Source organism: Ochlerotatus camptorhynchus, unplaced genomic scaffold (assembly GCF_037179485.1).
Source record: "Ochlerotatus camptorhynchus isolate MF236.1 unplaced genomic scaffold, CSIRO-AGI_Acam_v1.1 ptg000569l, whole genome shotgun sequence".
Lineage (NCBI taxonomy): Eukaryota > Metazoa > Arthropoda > Insecta > Diptera > Culicidae > Ochlerotatus > Ochlerotatus camptorhynchus.
In genome coordinates this window covers 1,769,592-1,793,927 of record NW_027041050.1, presented here as the reverse complement: position 1 = coordinate 1,793,927, position 24,336 = coordinate 1,769,592, and the positions used below count along the sequence as shown (strand labels likewise).

The 24,336-nt window shown below is 35.4% G+C and overlaps 1 protein-coding gene across 2 annotated transcripts in view; it reads right to left on the bottom strand.

Moving 5' to 3' along the window:
• LOC135713576 (lysM and putative peptidoglycan-binding domain-containing protein 1-like) overlaps nt 1-24,094 on the bottom strand; it is a 56,545-nt gene extending 32,451 nt beyond the window's left edge. For both annotated transcript variants that reach the window (XM_065236706.1, XM_065236707.1), the window contains exon 1: nt 23,555-24,094. In XM_065236706.1, coding sequence (XP_065092778.1) covers nt 23,555-23,617 — 63 coding nt within the window. In that variant the 5' untranslated portion in view covers nt 23,618-24,094. The remainder of the gene's footprint in view (nt 1-23,554) is intronic.
• Nucleotides 24,095-24,336: the final 242 nt, after the last annotated feature.

The window sequence follows — 24,336 nt, the reverse complement described above, 5'->3', positions numbered from 1 at the left end:
AAAAATTTCTGACACCTAAAAACCCTCCAAATCTCGGTTAGAGCCGTATTAACGGAGATAAATCGATTTAAAGATTTTCATATCCGCCAGCCTGAAAATAATGGGTTGGGGAATTTTTTTTTGGGAAAAAAATTTTTACACCGAAAAGCCTACAAATCTCGATTAGAGCGGTATTAACGGAGATAAATCGATTTAAAGGTTTTCATACCCGTCAGCCTGAAAATAATGGGTTGGAACATTTTTTATTTTGGAAAAAATTTCTGACACCTAAAAACCCTCCAAATCTCGATTAGAGCCGTATTAACGGAGATAAATCGATTTAAAGATTTTCATACCCGCCAGCCTGAAAATAATGGGTAGGAACATTTTTTTTTGGGAAAAATTTGTGACACCTAAAAACCCTCCAAATCTCGATTAGAGCCGTATTAACGGAGATAAATCGATTTAAAGTTTTTCATACCCGCCAGCCTGAAAATAATGGGTAGAAACATTTTTTTTTATGAAAAAAAATTTTGACACCTAAACACCTTCCAAATCTCGATTAGAGCCGTATTAACGGAGATAAATCGATTTAAAGATTTTCATACCCGCCAGCCTGAAAATAATGGGTAGGGACATTTTTTTTGGGAAAAAGATGTTTACACCTAAAAACCCTCCAAATCTCGATTAGAGCCGTATTAACGGAGATAAATCGATTTAAAGATTTTCATACCCGCCACCCTAAAATAATGGGTAGGAACATTTTTTTTTGAAAAACAAATTTTGACACCTAAAAACCCTCCAAATCTCGATTAGAGCCGTATTAACGGAGATAAATCGATTTAAAGATTTTCATACCCGCCAGCCTGAAAATAATGGGTAGGAACATTTTTTTTGGCAAAAAAATTTGACACCTAAAAACCCTCCAAATCTCGATTAGAGCCGTATTAACGGAGATAAATCGATTTAAAGATTTTCATACCCGCCAGCCTGAAAATAAGGGGTAGGAACATTTTTTTTTGAAAAAAAAATTTGACACCCAAACACCCTCCAAATCTCGATTAGAGCCGTATTAACGGAGATAAATCGATTTAAAGATTTTCATACCCGCCAGCCTGAAAATAATGGGTTGGGACATTTTTTTTTGGGAAAAAAAATTTGACACCTAAAAACCCTCCAAATCTCGGTTAGAGCCGTATTAACGGAGATAAATCGATTTAAAGATTTTCACACCCGCCAGCCTGAAAATAATGGGTTGGGACATTTTTTTTTGGGAAAAAATTTCTGACACCTACAAAACCCTCTAAATCTCGATTAGAGCCGTATTAACGGAGATAAATCGATTTAAAGATTTTCATACCCGTCAGCCTGAAAATAATGGGTTGGAACATTTTTTTTTGGGAAAAATTTCTGACACCTAAAAACCCTCCAAATCTCGGTTAGAGCCGTATTAACGGAGATAAATCGATTTAAAGATTTTCATATCCGCCAGCCTGAAAATAATGGGTTGGGGAATTTTTTTTTGGGAAAAAAATTTTTACACCTAAAAGCCTACAAATCTCGATTAGAGCGGTATTAACGGAGATAAATCGATTTAAAGGTTTTCATACCCGTCAGCCTGAAAATAATGGGTTGGAACATTTTTTTTTTGGGAAAAAATTTCTGACACCTAAAAACCCTCCAAATCTCGATTAGAGCCGTATTAACGGAGATAAATCGATTTAAAGATTTTCATACCCGCCAGCCTGAAAATAATGGGTAGGAACATTTTTTTTTGGGAAAAATTTGTGACACCTAAAAACCCTCCAAATCTCGATTAGAGCCGTATTAACGGAGATAAATCGATTTAAAGTTTTTCATACCCGCCAGCCTGAAAATAATGGGTAGAAACATTTTTTTTTATGAAAAAAAATTTTGACACCTAAAAACCCTCCAAATCTCGATTAGAGCCGTATTAACGGAGATAAATCGATTTAAAGATTTTCATACCCGCCAGCCTGAAAATAATGGGTAGGGACATTTTTTTTGGGAAAAAGATGTTTACACCTAAAAACCCTCCAAATCTCGATTAGAGCCGTATTAACGGAGATAAATCGATTTAAAGATTTTCATACCCGCCACCCTAAAAATAATGGGTAGGAACATTTTTTTTTGAAAAACAAATTTTGACACCTAAAAACCCTCCAAATCTCGATTAGAGCCGTATTAACGGAGATAAATCGATTTAAAGATTTTCATACCCGTCAGCCTGAAAATAATGGGTTGGAACATTTTTTTTTGGGAAAAATTTCTGACACCTAAAAACCCTCCAAATCTCGGTTAGAGCCGTATTAACGGAGATAAATCGATTTAAAGATTTTCATATCCGCCAGCCTGAAAATAATGGGTTGGGGAATTTTTTTTTGGGAAAAATTTCTGACACCTAAAATTCCTCCAAATCTCGGTTAGAGCCGTATTAACGGAGATAAATCGATTTAAAGATTTTCATATCCGCCAGCCTGAAAATAATGGGTTGGGGAATTTTTTTTTGGGAAAAAAATTTTTACACAGAAAAGCCTACAAATCTCGATTAGAGCGGTATTAACGGAGATAAATCGATTTAAAGGTTTTCATACCCGTCAGCCTGAAAATAATGGGTTGGAACATTTTTTATTTTGGAAAAAATTTCTGACACCTAAAAACCCTCCAAATCTCGATTAGAGCCGTATTAACGGAGATAAATCGATTTAAAGATTTTCATACCCGCCAGCCTGAAAATAATGGGTAGGGACATTTTTTTTGGGAAAAAGATGTTTACACCTAAAAACCCTCCAAATCTCGATTAGAGCCGTATTAACGGAGATAAATCGATTTAAAGATTTTCATACCCGCCACCCTAAAAATAATGGGTAGGAACATTTTTTTTTGAAAAACAAATTTTGACACCTAAAAACCCTCCAAATCTCGATTAGAGCCGTATTAACGGAGATAAATCGATTTAAAGATTTTCATACCCGCCAGCCTGAAAATAATGGGTAGGAACATTTTTTTTGGCAAAAAAATTTGACACCTAAAAACCCTCCAAATCTCGATTAGAGCCGTATTAACGGAGATAAATCGATTTAAAGATTTTCATACCCGCCAGCCTGAAAATAAGGGGTAGGAACATTTTTTTTTGAAAAAAAAATTTGACACCCAAACACCCTCCAAATCTCGATTAGAGCCGTATTAACGGAGATAAATCGATTTAAAGATTTTCATATCCACCAGCCTGAAAATAATGGGTTGGGACATTTTTTTTTGGGAAAAAATTTCTGACACCTAAAAACCCTCCAAATCTCGATTAGAGCCGTATTAACGGAGATAAATCGATTTAAAGATTTTCATATCCGCCAGCCTGAAAATAACGGGTTGGGACATTTTTTTTTTGAAAAAAAATTTTGACACCTAAAAACCCTCCAAATCTCGATTAGAGCCGTATTAACGGAGATAAATCGATTTAAAGATTTTCATACCCGTCAGCCTGAAAATAATAGGTAGAAATATTTTTTTTTTTGAAAAAAAAATTTGACACCTAAAAACCCTCCAAATCTCGATTAGAGCCGTATTAACGGAGATAAATCGATTTAAAGATTTTCATACCCGTCAGCCTGAAAATAATAGGTAGAAACGTTTTTTTTTTGAAAAAAAATTTTGACACCTAAAAACCCTCCAAATCTCGATTAGAGCCGTATTAACGGAGATAAATCGATTTAAAGATTTTCAGGGTTTTTAGGTGTCAATTTGGAGGGTTTTTAGGTGTCAAATTTTTTTTTCCCAAGAAAAAAAGATTTGACACCTAAAAACCCTCCAAATCTCGATTAGAGCCGTATTAACGGAGATAAATCGATTTAAAGATTTTCATACCCGTCAGCCTGAAAATAATGGGTTGGAACATTTTTTTTTGGGAAAAAAAAATTTGACACCTAAAAACCCTCCAAATCTCGATTAGAGCCGTATTAACGGAGATAAATCGATTTAAAGATTTTCATATCCGCCAGCCTGAAAATAATGGGTTGGGACATTTTTTTTTGGGAAAAAAAATTTGACACCTAAAAACCCTCCAAATCTCGATTAGAGCGGTATTAACGGAGATAAATCGATTTAAAGATTTTCATACCCGTCAGCCTGAAAATAATGGGTTGGGACATTTTTTTTGGGAAAAAAAATTTGACACCCAAAAACCCTCCAAATCTCGATTAGAGCCGTATTAACGGAGATAAATCGATTTAAAGTTTTTCATACCCACCAGCCTGAAAATAATGGGTTGAAACTTTTTTTTTTTGGAAAAAAATTTTGACACTTAAAACCCTCCAAATCTCGATTAGAGCCGTATTAACGGAGATAAATCGATTTAAAGTTTTTCATACCCGTCAGCCTGAAAATAATGGGTTGGAACATTTTTTCTTGGGAAAAAAAATTTTGACACCTAAAAACCCTCCAAATCTCGATTAGAGCCGTATTAACGGAGATAAATCGATTTAAAGATTTTCATACCCGCCAGCCTGAAAATAATGGGTAGAAACATATTTTTTTTGGGAAAAAAAAATTGACACCTAAAAACCCTCCAAATCTCGATTAGAGCCGTATTAACGGAGATAAATCGATTTAAAGATTTTCATACCCGTCAGCCTGAAAATAATGGGTTGGAACATTTTTTTTTGGGAAAAAATTTCTGACACCTAAAAACCCTCCAAATCTCGATTAGAGCCGTATTAACGGAGATAAATCGATTTAAAGATTTTCATACCCGTCAGCCTGAAAATAAGAGGTAGAAACATTTTTTTTGTGAAAAAAAAATTTGACACCTAAAAACCCTCCAAATCTTGATTAGAGCCGTATTAACGGAGATAAATCGATTTAAAGTTTTTCATACCCACCAGCCTGAAAATAATGGGTAGAAACATTTTTTTTTTTGAAAAAAAATTTTGACACTAAAAACCCTCCAAATCTCGATTAGAGCCGTATTAACGGAGATAAATCGATTTAAAGATTTTCATACCCGTCAGCCTGAAAATAATAGGTAGAAACATTTTTTTTTGTGAAAAAAAAATTTGACACCTAAAAACCCTCCAAATCTCGATTAGAGCCGTATTAACGGAGATAAATCGATTTAAAGATGTTCATACCCGTCAGCCTGAAAATAATGGGTTGGAACATTTTTTCTTGGGAAAAAAAATTTTGACACCTAAAAACCCTCCAAATCTCGATTAGAGCCGTATTAACGGAGATAAATCGATTTAAAGATTTTCATACCCGTCAGCCTGAAAATAATGGGTTGGAACATTTTTTCTTGGGAAAAAAAAATTTGACACCTAAAAACCCTTCAAATCTCGATTAGAGCCGTATTAACGGAGATAAATCGATTTAAAGTTTTTCAAACCCACCAGCCTGAAAATAATGGGTAGAAACATTTTTTATTTGAAAAAAATTTTTGACACCTAAAAACCCTCCAAATCTCGATTAGAGCCGTATTAACGGAGATAAATCGATTTAAAGATGTTCATACCCGTCAGCCTGAAAATAATGGGTTGGAACATTTTTTCTTGGGAAAAAAAATTTTGACACCTAAAAACCCTCCAAATCTCGATTAGAGCCGTATTAACGGAGATAAATCGATTTAAAGATTTTCATACCCGTCAGCCTGAAAATAATGGGTTGGAACATTTTTTCTTGGGAAAAAAAAATTTGACACCTAAAAACCCTTCAAATCTCGATTAGAGCCGTATTAACGGAGATAAATCGATTTAAAGTTTTTCAAACCCACCAGCCTGAAAATAATGGGTAGAAACATTTTTTATTTGAAAAAAATTTTTGACACCTAAAAACCCTCCAAATCTCGATTAGAGCCGTATTAACGGAGATAAATCGATTTAAAGATTTTCATACCCGTCAGCCTGAAAATAATAGGTTGAAACATTTTTTTTTGTGAAAAAAAAATTTGACACCTAAAAACCCTCGATTAGAGCCGTATTAACGGAGATAAATCGATTTAAAGTTTTTCATACCCGCCAGCCTGAAAATAATGGGTAGAAACATTTTTATTTTGGGAAAAAAAATTTGACACCTAAAAACCCTCCAAATCTCGATTAGAGCCGTATTAACGGAGATAAATCGATTTAAAGATTTTCATACCCGTCAGCCTGAAAATAATGGGTTGGAACATTTTGTTTTGGGAAAAAATTTCTGACACCTAAAAACCCTCGATTAGAGCCGTATTAACGGAGATAAATCGATTTAAAGTTTTTCATACCCTCCAGCCTGAAAATAATGGGTAGAAACATTATTTTTTGGGAAAAATTTCTGACACCTAAAAACCCTCCAAATCTCGATTAGAGCCGTATTAACGGAGATAAATCGATTTAAAGATTTTCATACCCGTCAGCCTGAAAATAATAGGTAGAAACATTTTTTTTTGTGAAAAAAAAATTTGACACCTAAAAACCCTCCAAATCTTGATTAGAGCCGTATTAACGGAGATAAATCGATTTAAAGTTTTTCATACCCACCAGCCTGAAAATAATGGGTAGAAACATTTTTTTTTTGAAAAAAAATTTTGACACCTAAAAACCCTCCAAATCTTGATTAGAGCCGTATTAACGGAGATAAATCGATTTAAAGATTTTCATACCCGTCAGCCTGAAAATAATAGGTAGAAACATTTTTTTTGTGAAAAAAAATTTGACACCTTAAAACCCTCCAAATCTCGATTAGAGCCGTATTAACGGAGATAAATCGATTTAAAGATTTTCATACCCGCCAGCCTGAAAATAATGGGTAGGGACATTTTTTTTTAGAAAAAATGTTTACACCTAAAAACCCTCCAAATCTCGATTAGAGCCTAATTAACGGAGATAAATCGATTTAAAGATTTTCATACCCGTCAGCCTGAAAATAATGGGTTGGAACATTTTTTCTTGGGAAAAATTTCTGACACCTAAAAACCCTCCAAATCTCGATTAGAGCCGTATTAACGGAGATAAATCGATTTAAAGATTTTCATACCCGCCACCCTAAAAATAATGGGTAGGAACATTTTTTTTTGAAAAAAAAATTTTGACACCTAAAAACCCTCCAAATCCTAATCGAGATTAGAGCCGTATTAACGGAGATAAATCGATTTAAAGATTTTCATACCCGCCAGCCTGAAAATAATGGGTAGGGACATTTTTTTTTGGGAAAAAATGTTTACACCTAAAAACCCTCCAAATCTCGATTAGAGCCGTATTAACGGAGATAAATCGATTTAAAGATTTTCATACCCGTCAGCCTGAAAATAATGGGTTGGAACATTTTTTCTTGGGAAAAAAAATTTGACACCTAAAAACCCTCCAAATCTCGATTAGAGCCGTATTAACGGAGATAAATCGATTTAAAGATTTTCATACCCGTCAGTCTGAAAATAATAGGTAGAAACATTTTTTTTGTGAAAAAAAAAATTGACACCTAAAAACCCTCGATTAGAGCCGTATTAACGGAGATAAATCGATTTAAAGTTTTTCATACCCACCAGCCTGAAAATAATGGGTAGAAACATTTTATTTTTGGAAAAAAAATTTCTGACACCTAAAACCCCTCCAAATCTCGATTAGAGCCGTATTAACGGAGATAAATCGATTTAAAGATTTTCATACCCGCCAGCCTGAAAATAATGGGTAGGAACATTTTTTTTGGGCAAAAAATTTTGACACCTAAAAACCCTCCAAATCTCGATTAGAGCCGTATTAACGGAGATAAATCGATTTAAAGATTTTCATACCCGCCAGCCTGAAAATAATGGGTAGGAACATTTTTTTTGGGCAAAAAATTTTGACACCTAAAAACCCTCCAAATCTCGATTAGAGCCGTATTAACGGAGATAAATCGATTTAAAGATTTTCATACCCGCCAGCCTGAAAATAATGGGTAGGAACATTTTTTTTGGGAAAAAAAATTTGACACCTCAAAACCCTCCAAATCTCGATTAGAGCCGTATTAACGGAGATAAATCGATGTAAAGATTTTCATACCCGCCAGCCTGAAAATAATGGGTAGAAACATTTTTTTTTGGGAAAAATTTCTGACACCTTAAAACCCTCCAAATCTCGATTAGAGCCGTATTAACGGAGATAAATCGATTTAAAGATTTTCATACCCGCCAGCCTGAAAATAATGGGTAGGAACATTTTTTTTTGGGAAAAAAAATTTGACACCTAAAAACCCTCCAAATCTCGATTAGAGCCGTATTAACGGAGATAAATCGATTTAAAGATTTTCATACCCGCCAGCCTGAAAATAATGGGTTGGAACATTAATTTTGGGAAAAATTTCTGACACCTAAAAACCCTCCAAATCTCGATTAGAGCCGTATTAACGGAGATAAATCGATTTAAAGATTTTCATACCCGCCAGCCTGAAAATAATAGGTAGGAACATTTATTTTGGGAAAAAAATTTTGACACCTAAAAACCCTCCAAATCTCGATTAGAGCCGTATTAACGGAGATAAATCGATTTAAAGATTTTCATACCCGCCAGCCTGAAAATAATAGGTTGGAACATTTATTTTGGGAAAAAATTTTGACACCTAAAAACCCTCCAAATCTCGATTAGAGCCGTATTAACGGAGATAAATCGATTTAAAGATTTTCATACCCGCCAGCCTGAAAATAATGGGTAGGAACATTTGTTTTGGAAAAAAATTTCTGACACCTAAAAACCCTCCAAATCTCGATTAGAGCCGTATTAACGGAGATAAATCGATTTAAAGATTTTCATACCCGCCAGCCTGAAAATAATGGGTAGGAACATTTATTTTTTGGGAAAAAAATTTTTACACCTTAAAACCCTCCAAATCTCGATTAGAGCCGTATTAACGGAGATAAATCGATTTAAAGATTTTCATACCCGCCAGCCTGAAAATAATGGGTTGGAACATTTTTTTTTGGGAAAAAATTTCTGACACCTAAAAACCCTCCAAATCTCGATTTGAGCCGTATTAACGGAGATAAATCGATTTAAAGATTTTCATACCCGCCAGCCTGAAAGTAATGGGTAGGAACATTTATTTTTTGGGAAAAAAATTTTGACACCTAAAAACCCTCCAAATCTCGATTAGAGCCGTATTAACGGAGATAAATCGATTTAAAGATTTTCATACCCGCCAGCCTGAAAATAATGGGTAGGAACATTTTTTTTTTGGGAAAAAAATTTTGACACCTAAAAACCCTCCAAATCTCGATTAGAGCCGTATTAACGGAGATAAATCGATTTAAAGATTTTCATACCAGCCAGCCTGAAAATAATGGGTACAAACATTTTTTTTGGGAAAAAAATTTTTACACCTAAAAACCCTCCAAATCTCGATTAGAGCCGTATTAACGGAGATAAATCGATTTAAAGATTTTCATACCCGTCAGCCTGAAAATAATGGGTTGGAACATTTTTTTTTGGGAAAAAATTTCTGACACCTTAAAACCCTCCAAATCTCGATTAGAGCCGTATTAACGGAGATAAATCGATTTAAAGATTTTCATACCCGCCAGCCTGAAAATAATGGGTAGGAACATTTTTTTTTGGAAAAAATTTCTGACACCTAAAAACCCTCCAAATCTCGATTAGAGCCGTATTAACGGAGATAAATCGATTTAAAGATTTTCATACCCGTCAGCCTGAAAATAATGGGTTGGAACATTTTTTTTTGGGAAAAAATTTCTGACACCTTAAAACCCTCCAAATCTCGATTAGAGCCGTATTAACGGAGATAAATCGATTTAAAGATTTTCATACCCGCCAGCCTGAAAATAATGGGTAGGAACATTTTTTTTGGGAAAAAAATTTTGACACCTTAAAACCCTCCAAATCTCGATTAGAGCCGTATTAACGGAGATAAATCGATTTAAAGATTTTCATACCAGCCAGCCTGAAAATAATGGGTACAAACATTTTTTTTGGGAAAAAAAATTTTACACCTAAAAACCCTCCAAATCTCGATTAGAGCCGTATTAACGGAGATAAATCGATTTAAAGATTTTCATACCCGCCAGCCTGAAAATAATGGGTAGGAACATTTTTTTTTGGGAAAAATTTCTGACACCTAAAAACCCTCCAAATCTCGATTAGAGCCGTATTAACGGAGATAAATCGATTTAAAGATTTTCATACCCGTCAGCCTGAAAAGAATGGGTTGGAACATTTTTTTTTGGGAAAAAATTTCTGACACCTAAAAACCCTCCAAATCTCGATTAGAGCCGTATTAACGGAGATAAATCGATTTAAAGATTTTCATACCCGTCAGCCTGAAAATATGGGGTGGAACATTTTTTTTTGGGAAAAAATTTCTGACACTTAAAAAACCCTCCAAATCTCGATAAGAGCCGTATTAACGGAGATAAATCGATTTAAAGATTTTCATACCCGTCAGCCTGAAAATAATGGGTTGGAACATTTTTTTTTGGGAAAAAATTTCTGACACTTAAAAACCCTCCAAATCTCGATTAGAGCCGTATTAACGGAGATAAATCGATTTAAAGATTTTCATACCCGCCAGCCTGAAAATAATGGGTAGGAACATTTTTTTTTGGGAAAAAAATGTTGACACCTAAAAACCCTCCAAATCTCGATTAGAGCCGTATTAACGGAGATAAATCGATTTAAAGATTTTCATACCCGCCAGCCTGAAAATAATGGGTAGGAACATTTTTTTTAGGGAAAAAATTTCTGACACCTAAAAACCCTCCAAATCTCGATTAGAGCCGTATTAACGGAGATAAATCGATTTAAAGATTTTCATACCCGCCAGCCTGAAAATAATGGGTAGGAACATTTATTTTTTGGGAAAAAAATTTTTACACCTTAAAACCCTCCAAATCTCGATTAGAGCCGTATTAACGGAGATAAATCGATTTAAAGATTTTCATACCCGCCAGCCTGAAAATAATGGGTTGGAACATTTTTTTTTGGGAAAAAATTTCTGACACCTAAAAACCCTCCAAATCTCGATTTGAGCCGTATTAACGGAGATAAATCGATTTAAAGATTTTCATACCCGCCAGCCTGAAAGTAATGGGTAGGAACATTTAATTTTTGGGAAAAAAATTTTGACACCTAAAAACCCTCCAAATCTCGATTAGAGCCGTATTAACGGAGATAAATCGATTTAAAGATTTTCATACCCGCCAGCCTGAAAATAATGGGTAGGAACATTTTTTTTTTGGGAAAAAAATTTTGACACCTAAAAACCCTCCAAATCTCGATTAGAGCCGTATTAACGGAGATAAATCGATTTAAAGATTTTCATACCAGCCAGCCTGAAAATAATGGGTACAAACATTTTTTTTGGGAAAAAAAATTTTACACCTAAAAACCCTCCAAATCTCGATTAGAGCCGTATTAACGGAGATAAATCGATTTAAAGATTTTCATACCCGTCAGCCTGAAAATAATGGGTTGGAACATTTTTTTTTGGGAAAAAATTTCTGACACCTTAAAACCCTCCAAATCTCGATTAGAGCCGTATTAACGGAGATAAATCGATTTAAAGATTTTCATACCCGCCAGCCTGAAAATAATGGGTAGGAACATTTTTTTTTGGAAAAAATTTCTGACACCTAAAAACCCTCCAAATCTCGATTAGAGCCGTATTAACGGAGATAAATCGATTTAAAGATTTTCATACCCGTCAGCCTGAAAATAATGGGTTGGAACATTTTTTTTTGGGAAAAAATTTCTGACACCTAAAAACCCTCCAAATCTCGATTAGAGCCGTATTAACGGAGATAAATCGATTTAAAGATTTTCATACCCGTCAGCCTGAAAAGAATGGGTTGGAACATTTTTTTTTGGGAAAAAATTTCTGACACCTAAAAACCCTCCAAATCTCGATTAGAGCCGTATTAACGGAGATACATCGATTTAAAGATTTTCATACCCGTCAGCCTGAAAATATGGGGTGGAACATTTTTTTTTGGGAAAAAATTTCTGACACTTAAAAAACCCTCCAAATCTCGATTAGAGCCGTATTAACGGAGATAAATCGATTTAAAGATTTTCATACCCGTCAGCCTGAAAATAATGGGTTGGAACATTTTTTTTTGGGAAAAAATTTCTGACACTTAAAAACCCTCCAAATCTCGATTAGAGCCGTATTAACGGAGATAAATCGATTTAAAGATTTTCATACCCGCCAGCCTGAAAATAATGGGTAGGAAAATTATTTTTTGGGAAAAAAAATTTGACACCTAAAAACCCTCCAAATCTCGATTAGAGCCGTATTAACGGAGATAAATCGATTTAAAGATTTTCATACCCGCCAGCCTGAAAGTAATGGGTAGGAACATTTATTTTTTGGGAAAAAAATTTTGACACCTAAAAACCCTCCAAATCTTGATTAGAGCCGTATTAACGGAGATAAATCGATTTAAAGATTTTCATACCCGCCAGCCTGAAAATAATGGGTTGGGACATTTTTTTTGGGAAAAAATTTCTGACGCCTAAAAACCCTCCAAATCTCGATTAGAGCCGTATTAACGGAGATAAATCGATTTAAAGATTTTCATACCCGCCAGCCTGAAAATAATGGGTAGGAACATTTTTTTTTGGGAAAAAATTTTTTACACCTTAAAACCCTCCAAATCTCGATTAGAGCCGTATTAACGGAGATAAATCGATTTAAAGATTTTCATACCCGCCAGCCTGAAAATAATGGGTTGGAACATTTTTTTTTGGGAAAAAATTTCTGACACCTAAAAACCCTCCAAATCTCGATTAGAGCCGTATTAATGGAGATAAATCGATTTAAAGATTTTCATACCCGCCAGCCTGAAAATAATGGGTACGAACATTTGTTTTTGAGCAAAAAATTTCTGACACCTAAAAACCCTCCAAATCTCGATTAGAGCCGTATTAACGGAGATAAATCGATTTAAAGATTTTCATACCCGTCAGCCTGAAAATAATGGGTTGGAACATTTTTTTTTTTGGAAAAAATTTCTGACACCTAAAAACCCTCCAAATCTCGATTAGAGCCGTATTAACGGAGATAAATCGATTTAAAGATTTTCATACCCGCCAGCCTGAAAATAATGGGTTGGAACATTTTTTTTTGGGAAAAATTTCTGACACCTAAAAACCCTCCAAATCTCGATTAGAGCCGTATTAACGGAGATAAATCGATTTAAAGATTTTCATACCCGCCAGCCTGAAAATAATGGGTTGGAACATTTTTTTTTGGGAAAAATTTCTGACACCTAAAAACCCTCCAAATCTCGATTAGAGCCGTATTAACGGAGATAAATCGATTTAAAGATTTTCATACCAGCCAGCCTGAAAATAATGGGTACAAACATTTTTTTAGGGAAAAAAATGTTGACACCTAAAAACCCTCCAAATCTCGATTAGAGCCGTATTAACGGAGATAAATCGATTTAAAGATTTTCATACCCGCCAGCCTGAAAATAATGGGTAGGAACATTTTTTTTAGGGAAAAAAATTTTGACACCTAAAAACCCTCCAAATCTCGATTAGAGCCGTATTAACGGAGATAAATCGATTTAAAGATTTTCATACCCGCCAGCCTGAAAATAATAGGTAGGAACATTTATTTTGGGAAAAAAAATTTTGACACCTAAAAACCCTCCAAATCTCGATTAGAGCCGTATTAACGGAGATAAATCGATTTAAAGATTTTCATACCCGCCAGCCTGAAAATAATGGGTAGGAACATTTTTTTTGGGAAAAAATTTCTGACACCTAAAAACCCTCCAAATCTCGATTAGAGCCGTATTAACGGAGATAAATCGATTTAAAGATTTTCATACCCGCCAGCCTGAAAATAATGGGTAGGAACATTTTTTTTTGGGAAAAAAATTTTTACACCTTAAAACCCTCCAAATCTCGATTAGAGCCGTATTAACGGAGATAAATCGATTTAAAGATTTTCATACCCGCCAGCCTGAAAATAATGGGTTGGAACATTTTTTTTTGGGAAAAATTTCTGACACCTAAAAACCCTCCAAATCTCGATTAGAGCCGTATTAACGGAGATAAATCGATTTAAAGATTTTCATACCCGCCAGCCTGAAAATAATGGGTTGGAACATTTTTTTTTGGGAAAAAATTTCTGACACCTAAAAACCCTCCAAATCTCGATTTGAGCCGTATTAACGGAGATAAATCGATTTAAAGATTTTCATACCCGCCAGCCTGAAATTAATGGGTAGGAACATTTATTTTTTGGGAAAAAAATTTTGACACCTAAAAACCCTCCAAATCTCGATTAGAGCCGTATTAACGGAGATAAATCGATTTAAAGATTTTCATACCCGCCAGCCTGAAAATAATGGGTAGGAACATTTTTTTTTTGGGAAAAAAATTTTGACACCTAAAAACCCTCCAAATCTCGATTAGAGCCGTATTAACGGAGATAAATCGATTTAAAGATTTTCATACCAGCCAGCCTGAAAATAATGGGTACAAACATTTTTTTTGGGAAAAAAAATTTTACACCTAAAAACCCTCCAAATCTCGATTAGAGCCGTATTAACGGAGATAAATCGATTTAAAGATTTTCATACCCGTCAGCCTGAAAATAATGGGTTGGAACATTTTTTTTGGGAAAAAATTTCTGACACCTTAAAACCCTCCAAATCTCGATTAGAGCCGTATTAACGGAGATAAATCGATTTAAAGATTTTCATACCCGCCAGCCTGAAAATAATGGGTAGGAACATTTTTTTTTGGGAAAAAAATTTTGACACCTAAAAACCCTCCAAATCTCGATTAGAGCCGTATTAACGGAGATAAATCGATTTAAAGATTTTCATACCAGCCAGCCTGAAAATAATGGGTACAAACATTTTTTTTGGGAAAAAAAATTTTACACCTAAAAACCCTCCAAATCTCGATTAGAGCCGTATTAACGGAGATAAATCGATTTAAAGATTTTCATACCCGCCAGCCTGAAAGTAATGGGTAGGAACATTTATTTTTTGGGAAAAAAATTTTGACACCTAAAAACCCTCCAAATCTCGATTAGAGCCGTATTAACGGAGATAAATCGATTTAAAGATTTTCATACCCGCCAGCCTGAAAATAATGGGTTGGGACATTTTTTTTGGGAAAAAATTTCTGACACCTATAAACCCTCCAAATCTCGATTAGAGCCGTATTAACGGAGATAAATCGATTTAAAGATTTTCATACCCGCCAGCCTGAAAATAATGGGTTGGAACATTTTTTTTTTGGGAAAAAATTTCTGACACCTAAAAACCCTCCAAATCTCGATTAGAGCCGTATTAATGGAGATAAATCGATTTAAAGATTTTCATACCCGCCAGCCTGAAAATAATGGGTAGGAACATTTTTTTTTGGGAAAAAATTTCTGACACCTAAAAACCCTCCAAATCTCGATTAGAGCCGTATTAACGGAGATAAATCGATTTAAAGATTTTCATACCCGCCAGCCTGAAAATAATGGGTAGGAACATTTTTATAAGGGCAAAAAAATTTGACACCCAAAAACCCTCCAAATCTTGATTAGAGCCGTATTAACGGAGATAAATCGATTTAAAGATTTTCATACCCGCCAGCCTGAAAATAATGGGTAGGAACATTTTTAACTTGGGAAAAAATTTCTGACACCTAAAAACCCTCCAAATCTCGATTAGAGCCGTATTAACGGAGATAAATCGATTTAAAGATTTTCATACCCGTCAGCCTGAAAATAATGGGTTGGAACATTTTTTTTTGGGAAAAAATTTCTGACACCTAAAAACCCTCCAAATCTCGATTAGAGCCGTATTAACGGAGATAAATCGATTTAAAGATTTTCATACCCGCCAGCCTGAAAATAATGGGTTGGAACATTTTTTTTTGGGAAAAAATTTCTGACACCTAAAAACCCTCCAAATCTCGATTAGAGCCGTATTAACGGAGATAAATCGATTTAAAGATTTTCATACCCGTCAGCCTGAAAATAATGGGTTGGAACATTTTTTTTTGGGAAAAAATTTCTGACACCTAAAAACCCTCCAAATCTCGATTAGAGCCGTATTAACGGAGATAAATCGATTTAAAGATTTTCATACCCGCCAGCCTGAAAATAATGGGTAGGAACATTTTTATAATGGAAAAAAATTTGACACCCAAAAACCCTCCAAATCTTGATTAGAGCCGTATTAACGGAGATAAATCGATTTAAAGATTTTCATACCCGCCAGCCTGAAAAAAATGGGTAGGAACACCTAAAAACCCTCCAAATCTTGATTAGAGCCGTATTAACGGAGATAAATCGATTTAAAGATTTTCATACCCGTCAGCCTGAAAATAATGGGTTGGAACATTTTTTTTTTGGGAAAAAATTTCTGACACCTAAAAACCCTCCAAATCTCGATTAGAGCCGTATTAACGGAGATAAATCGATTTAAAGATTTTCATACCCGCCAGCCTGAAAATAATGGGTTGGAACATTTTTTTTTGGGAAAAAATTTCTGACACCTGAAAACCCTCCAAATCTCGATTAGAGCCGTATTAACGGAGATAAATCGATTTAAAGATTTTCATACCCGTCAGCCTGAAAATATTGGGTAGGAACATTTTTTTTAGGAAAAAAATTTGACGCCTGAAAACCCTCCAAATCTCGATTAGAGCCGTATTAACGGAGATAAATCGATTTAAAGATTTTCATACCAGCCAGCCTGAAAATAATGGGTAGGAACATTTTTTTTTTGGGTAAAAAAATTCTGACACCTTAAACCCTCCAAATCTCGATTAGAGACGTATTAACGGAGATAAATCGATTTAAAGTTTTTCATACCAGCCAGCTTGAAAATAATGGGTAGGAACATTTTTTTTAGGGAAAATTTTTTTGACACCTATAAACCCTCCAAATCGCGATTAGAGCCGTATTAACGGAGATAAATCGATTTAAAGATTTTCATACCCGCCAGCCTGAAAATAATGGGTTGGGAATTTTTTTTGGGTAAAAAAATTCTGACACCTTAAACCCTTCAAATCTCGCTTAGAGTCGTATTAACGGAGATAAATCGATTTAAAGATTTTCATACCAGCCAGCTTGAAAATAATGGGTTGGGACATTTTTATTGAGGAAAAAATTTCTGACACCTAAAAACCCTCCAAATCTCGATTAGAGCCGTATTAACGGAGATAAATCGATTTAAAGATTTTCATACAAGCCAGCCTGAAAATAATGGGTTGGAACATTTTTTTTGGGAAAAAATTTCTGACACCTAAAAACCCTCCAAATCTCGATTAGAGCCGTTTTAACGGAGATAAATCGATTTAAAGATTTTCGTACCCGCCAGCCTGAAAATAATGGGTAGAAACATTTTTTTTTTGGGAAAAAATTTCTGACACCTAAAAACCCTCCAAATTTCGATTAGAGCCGTATTAACGGAGATAAATCGATTTAATGATTTTCATACCCGCCAGCCTGAAAATAATGGGTAGAAACATTTTTTTTTGGGAAAAAATTTCTGACACCTAAAAACCCTCCAAATCTCGATTAGAGCGGTATTAACGGAGATAAATCGATTTAAAGATTTTCATACCAGCCAGCCTGAAAAAAATGGGTAGGAACACCTAAAAACCCTCCAAATCTTGATTAGAGCCGTATTAACGGAGATAAATCGATTTAAAGATTTTCATACCCGTCAGCCTGAAAATAATGGGTTGGAACATTTTTTTTTTGGGAAAAAATTTCTGACACCTAAAAACCCTCCAAATCTCGATTAGAGCCGTATTAACGGAGATAAATCGATTTAAAGATTTTCATACCCGCCAGCCTGAAAATAATGGGTTGGAACATTTTTTTTTGGGAAAAAATTTCTGACACCTGAAAACCCTCCAAATCTCGATTAGAGCCGTATTAACGGAGATAAATCGATTTAAAGATTTTCATACCCGTCAGCCTGAAAATATTGGGTAGGAACATTTTTTTTAGGAAAAAAATTTGACGCCTGAAAACCCTCCAAATCTCGATTAGAGCCGTATTAACGGAGATAAATCGATTTAAAGATTTTCATACCAGCCAGCCTGAAAATAATGGGTAGGAACATTTTTTTTTTGGGTAAAAAAATTCTGACACCTTAAACCCTCCAAATCTCGCTTAGAGTCGTATTAACGGAGATAAATCGATTTAAAGATTTTCATACCCGTCAGCCTGAAAATATTGGGTAGGAACATTTTTTTTAGGAAAAAAATTTGACGCCTGAAAACCCTCCAAATCTCGATTAGAGCCGTATTAACGGAGATAAATCGATTTAAAGATTTTCATACCAGCCAGCCTGAAAATAATGGGTAGGAACATTTTTTTTTTGGGTAAAAAAATTCTGACACCTTAAACCCTCCAAATCTCGATTAGAGCCGTATTAACGGAGATAAATCGATTTAAAGATTTTCATACCCGTCAGCCTGAAAATAATGGGTTGGAACATTTTTTTTTTGGGAAAAAATTTCTGACACCTAAAAACCCTCCAAATCTCGATTAGAGCCGTATTAACGGAGATAAATCGATTTAAAGATTTTCATACCCGCCAGCCTGAAAATAATGGGTTGGAACATTTTTTTTTGGGAAAAAATTTCTGACACCTTAAAATCCTCCAAATCTCGATTAGAGCCGTATTAACGGAGATAAATCGATTTAAAGATTTTCATACCCGTCAGCCTGAAAATAATGGGTTGGAACATTTTTTTTGGGAAAAAATTTCTGACACCTAAAAACCCTCCAAATCTCGATTAGAGCCGTATTAACGGAGATAAATCGATTTAAAGATTTTCATACCCGCCAGCCTGAAAATAATGGGTAGGAACATTTTTTTTTGGGAAAAAAAATTTGACTCCTGAAAACCCTCCAAATCTCGCCGTATTAACGGAGATAAATCGATTTAAAGATTTTCATACCAGCCAGCCTGAAAATAATGGGTTGGAACATTTTTTTTGGGAAAAAAATTCTGACACCTAAAAACCCTCCAAATCTCGATTAGAGCCGTATTAACGGAGATAAATCGATTTAAAGATTTTCATACCCGCCAGCCTGAAAATAATGGGTTGGAACATTTTTTTTTTGGGAAAAAATTTCTGACACCTAAAAACCCTCCAAATCTCGATTAGAGCCGTATTAACGGAGATAAATCGATTTAAAGATTTTCATACCAGCCAGCCTGAAAATAATAGGTAGGAACATTTTTTTTGGGAAAAAAATTTTGACACCTAAACACCCTCCAAATCTCGATTAGAGCCGTATTAACGGAGATAAATCGATTTAAAGATTTTCATACCCGCCAGCCTGAAAATAATGGGTAGGAACATTTTTTTTTGGGAAAAAAAATTTGACTCCTAAAAACCCTCCAAATCTCGCCGTATTAACGGAGATAAATCGATTTAAAGATTTTCATACCAGCCAGCCTGAAAATAATGGGTTGGAACATTTTTTTTGGGAAAAAATTTCTGACACCTAAAAACCCTCCAAATCTCGATTAGAGCCGTATTAACGGAGATAAATCGATTTAAAGATTTTCATACCCGCCAGCCTGAAAATAATGGGTTGGAACATTTTTTTTTTGGGAAAAAATTTCTGACACCTAAAAACCCTCCAAATCTCGATTAGAGCCGTATTAACGGAGATAAATCGATTTAAAGATTTTCATACCCGCCCGCCTGAAAAAAATGGGTAGGAACATTTTTTTTGGGAAAAAAATGTTGACACCTAAAAACCCTCCAAATCTCGATTAGAGCCGTATTAACGGAGATAAATCGATTTAAAGATTTTCATACCCGCCAGCCTGAAAATAATGGGTAGAAACATTTTTTTTTGGGAAAAAATTTCTGACACCTAAAAACCCTCCAAATCTCGATTAGAGCCGTATTAACGGAGATAAATCGATTTAAAGATTTTCATACCAGCCAGCCTGAAAAAAATGCGTAGGAACATTTTTTTTGGGAAAAAATTTTGACACCTAAAAACCCTCCAAATCTCGATTAGAGCCGTATTAACGGAGATAAATCGATTTAAAGATTTTCATACCCGCCAGCCTGAAAATAATGGGTAGAAACATTTGACAATTTTGACACCTAAAAACCCTTCAAATCTCGATTAGAGCCGTATTAACGGAGATAAATCGATTTAAAGATTTTCATACCCGTCAGCCTGAAAATAATGGGTAGGAACATTTTTTTTTGGGAAAAAATTTCTGACACCTAAAAACCCTCCAAATCTCGATTAGAGCCGTATTAACGGAGATAAATCGATTTAAAGATTTTCATACCCGCCAGTCTGAAAATAATGGGTTGGGATTTTTTTTTTTGAAGAAAAACTTTCTGACAGCTTAAAACCTTCTAAATCTCGATTAGAGCCGTTTTAACGGAGATAAATCGATTTAAACATTTTCATACCCGCCAGCCTGAAAATTATTGGTTGGGATCAACCAGATTTCATTAAAACAAAAATGCATTTTAAGATTGCAGCCGTGCATAATTCTGAAACTATAATCACTTTCATAGTTCTTCTATTATCTACGGGGCAAACTTTGATTTGCCAATTCAACTGATTTAAATCACTGAGCCAAAAAATATCTCGCTCGGTTATTTAAATCGTTAGCGTTCGGTTTTTACGCATTCAATAGGGTTTCCATCGGTAGAGAAAATTGTTCGGCTGCCTTTCAGTTTATCCTTCACATTCTTTCTACTGCTGTCAGTTCCGAGTCTACCTGCAGAGTCACTTGGTTTGAAGAATTAACACTCGTTCAGCAATCCGTTTGTAGGTGAGGAAGGCTGTGATGCTTGTGCGAGTGAATGAATTTTCTCATGCATATAGCATAGAGGTAACTCTGAGACCAGAAGGTCCCGAATAAACGTACTCAACTTTTTGGCTCAGCTCTGGTACTATCTTCGGTCCCAAGCTTATCGATGCACCCCTCGAAACATAGGAAAATTCACGAACCCCTCATTTTATCTGTCAAACTTTTATAGCGAATCAAAACAAACATTGTGTAGTACTAGAATTTCGACTAGAATGGGGTACGTTTGTCGATTTGCGTGGGACCAATAGGCTGGTCAAGTAGTGAGGCAATTTAAAATCGTTAGTTTCGTATTGATTGTTGGTAATATTGTCCAATTTTCGGGTGACGCAATCAATCGATGCTCCCAAGGTGCCAATAAATAATAATTTGAAAAGCATTCAATTCCAGTGCGTTAGCAACATTGCTACGTAATGGATTTTTTCCATGATTTGTTTTTCCGTCGATGTTGTTATACGTGCCTGGACCCTACCTAGCGACCCATCAAACTCATGAACCGGGAACCAACGGCTTTACTTCCCGTTCCGAAGAAAGGCGTGATCAGAGATGTTATGCCTCAGAACATCCCGGTGGCGCCGACTGGGATTGAACCCAGGTCTGCTGGGGTGAGAGGTAATAACGCTTACCACTACACCACCGGCGCCACAAACGACGTAATGGATTGAAACCTTCGAAGAAAGCATCGAAACTGATCACATCAATCAATAACAAATGTCCAAAAATGTTCGCATAGGATTCAATTGAAGTGTTGAAGCACATTGATTCGATATTGGTCAAATTTATTAGGACGTTAATGAGAATTATTGGGAAATACAGACATCTCTTATGTATGAGCTAAATTTGCTTCACAGCCACGTTGGTCGCCAAGCTGAGTCATTTGCGAAGTCATCATTGTCACAAGTTGGTGACAATGAAGATTGAAAATCGAGTAATTACTACCAGCTGCAAGCATAATTGATTAAACAGCTTTTATCACTATCATCCTACACACTTAGATTTTTCTACCGAGATCGGCTGTGCAAATCTCGGCAAAAAACGTTTCACTGAGATATCAGCAAACATTTCATTTGTTTGCTGAGATTCTGCTAAGCATTATCCGAGACTCAGCAATCAAATGTCACTTTTGCTGAAATCTCAGTAAAACTTATTTTGCCGAGATTTGCACAGCCGAGCTCGGTAGAAAAAACTAAGTGTGTATATCCATGGTTATTGTTAAACCATGCTTTGATCATCCATTTGATTGTAGAACCATATGCCATTGAAAAATTTATTCATAAAGCAAGGCTTAACATTTGATAAAATCTTTTGTCATGAGTTCAATTAATTTAGTAACTTATGACTTTCATCATTTCATTTCTCGATAAGGTTGAAATAAGAGTTCGGTTTTTGAAAAAGTTTAGGTCCCAACAGACATCATTTTAAGAAATGAAAATCCATGACGTTTTCGTAATCAAAAACTCAATTCTTAGTAATCAACATTGATCTTTTCAGAGTATTACACAATTCAATATTGTAAACTCTACGTGCAATTCAACATGCACAATGATCGACAGCGTTTCATGAGGTTTTTTTTTGAAGATGTCAGTGAATTATGAGCATCATGAACTATCATGCCCGAATTGCCGAATAGTTTGACGTCATAATGAGTTCACTAAACTTAGTAAAAGAAAATAGATTGAGAAGAGTTTTCATGGTTAAGTCGTTATCTTCATTAACAATGGCATAGATCGCACTCAACTGTGAGATAACGTGCATATTTCTATCATCATCAGGTAGGTACGTTATGAGAACTGCTGTCACTATGGAAACTTACGGATGTATATTGTGATTGTTATCAGAGTATTTATACCGGACATTATAGGGGATGATACATCTTAGGTGGGCGTTTTACCAACACGTCCACATCGTCAGTTTAAACTAGGGGTAATTCTAGGAATTGTCTACATGAGTTGCAACGGGTAACTGCACTTGGAAGTGCGATATTGTGGACAATGAAAATTGTAAGAGGATAACTCATTACTCTCCCACAATTTTCAATGACCACAATTACACAATAAATACGTTTTGAAACAGAACGTTTTGGAAACACACTTCCTTTAACGTAAGCATTTGACTACTTGAATGGGAAATCCCCTATCAGCTGAGTCATGAAACGTCTTCGTAAGTAGTTCCTATGTATTAGTAGGTTCCCACGAAAACAAATCTTCCTCAAGTTTGCTTAAGGTTATGATTTTTAGCATCGATCTAAAGTGCACGTCAGAGAAAGAAAGAGCAAAGAACTGCATCAACTGCCCAGAACGATCAACATCTGTTGAGCTGAACTGAAAAGACAGCTCGTGATAGTAGAAGTGAAGCTGCGGGAAACGTGTATGCGAGTATGATGAAATTCCGTGCGGTCAGATGATGGACCAAGCGAAGCGTTAAGCACACAAAAGGAGTGGAGGGTCTTCACTGTACTCTATACACATGGAAATGTATACTGGTGAACCACTCTCCTCTATTCGCGGGCCATTAGACTCCCCAACACCATTTCGCTATCGTGTTGTTTTTTTCGCTCATTTCGTCAGACAAATAGAAAAAAAAATTGCTTCACTGTCGTTGCAGTGCAAAGCAACCATCCATCCAACGCCAACCAACAAAGCCAGAAGCGGCACCAACAGCACTGATTTGGTGCAACACATATATTGAGGGTATCAGTTAAGAAATTGGTGCTAATTGTTAGAATAAATCAATCGTAGCTTAACACATTTAATCTGATCTACGTACCTTGATGTAAGATTTCCAGTTCTTGTACTTTTTAACTATATCATTCATTGTATCAAGACTCATGTTTTTCTACAATATTTCGTAAGATTTTACACTCTCCGCACTGTAGTATATTAATCAAATCTCATACAGAAGGCACTTTTGAACTGCGGAGTTTGGAAGAATTTTGCGTTTCTATTTTGGCATCTATAAACACTCTTTCATGTCGCGTAAACTAGCTCACTGATAAGAGTAAAGGCCAGCGCACAACGGCTATATCATGACACTGCTTTAAATTATTGCTAAATCTGTTATCACAATCATCACTTTTTTCTCTCTATTCGGCCGTACAACACAAAACAGCTGGTCGACAGTTTATAGAATACTGATTCCGATACTAATCCAACCACCGGTAGCATCTGTTGCTTACTCTCACATCACCGTGTTATCAGTTTAGTTTGAACACTACAGAAGCTTAGATATATGAAGAGAAGTGATCCTTTCCTGGCTAGTTCAGACACACTGTTGTGTATCAGAACTGCGACATGTGAATATGCGTAATCTCTTTGCTTTGCTCTCGCAGACTAAATAATGAATAATCTTTCCCGGTTGGAGATGAACTTGAACGATGAAAGGAAAGAGAGAACGATCAATTTTTATTTCTCTCTTGAAGGAGATATGATTCGCTCAACAAATACATGGTACCGTACAACGGAGTGAAGTTAGGGCCGGCGCACAATGCATACGTTTTCGGGTTTTTTGACAGATAATGCATGGGCTAACTGTCAAAAAACCTTAAAACG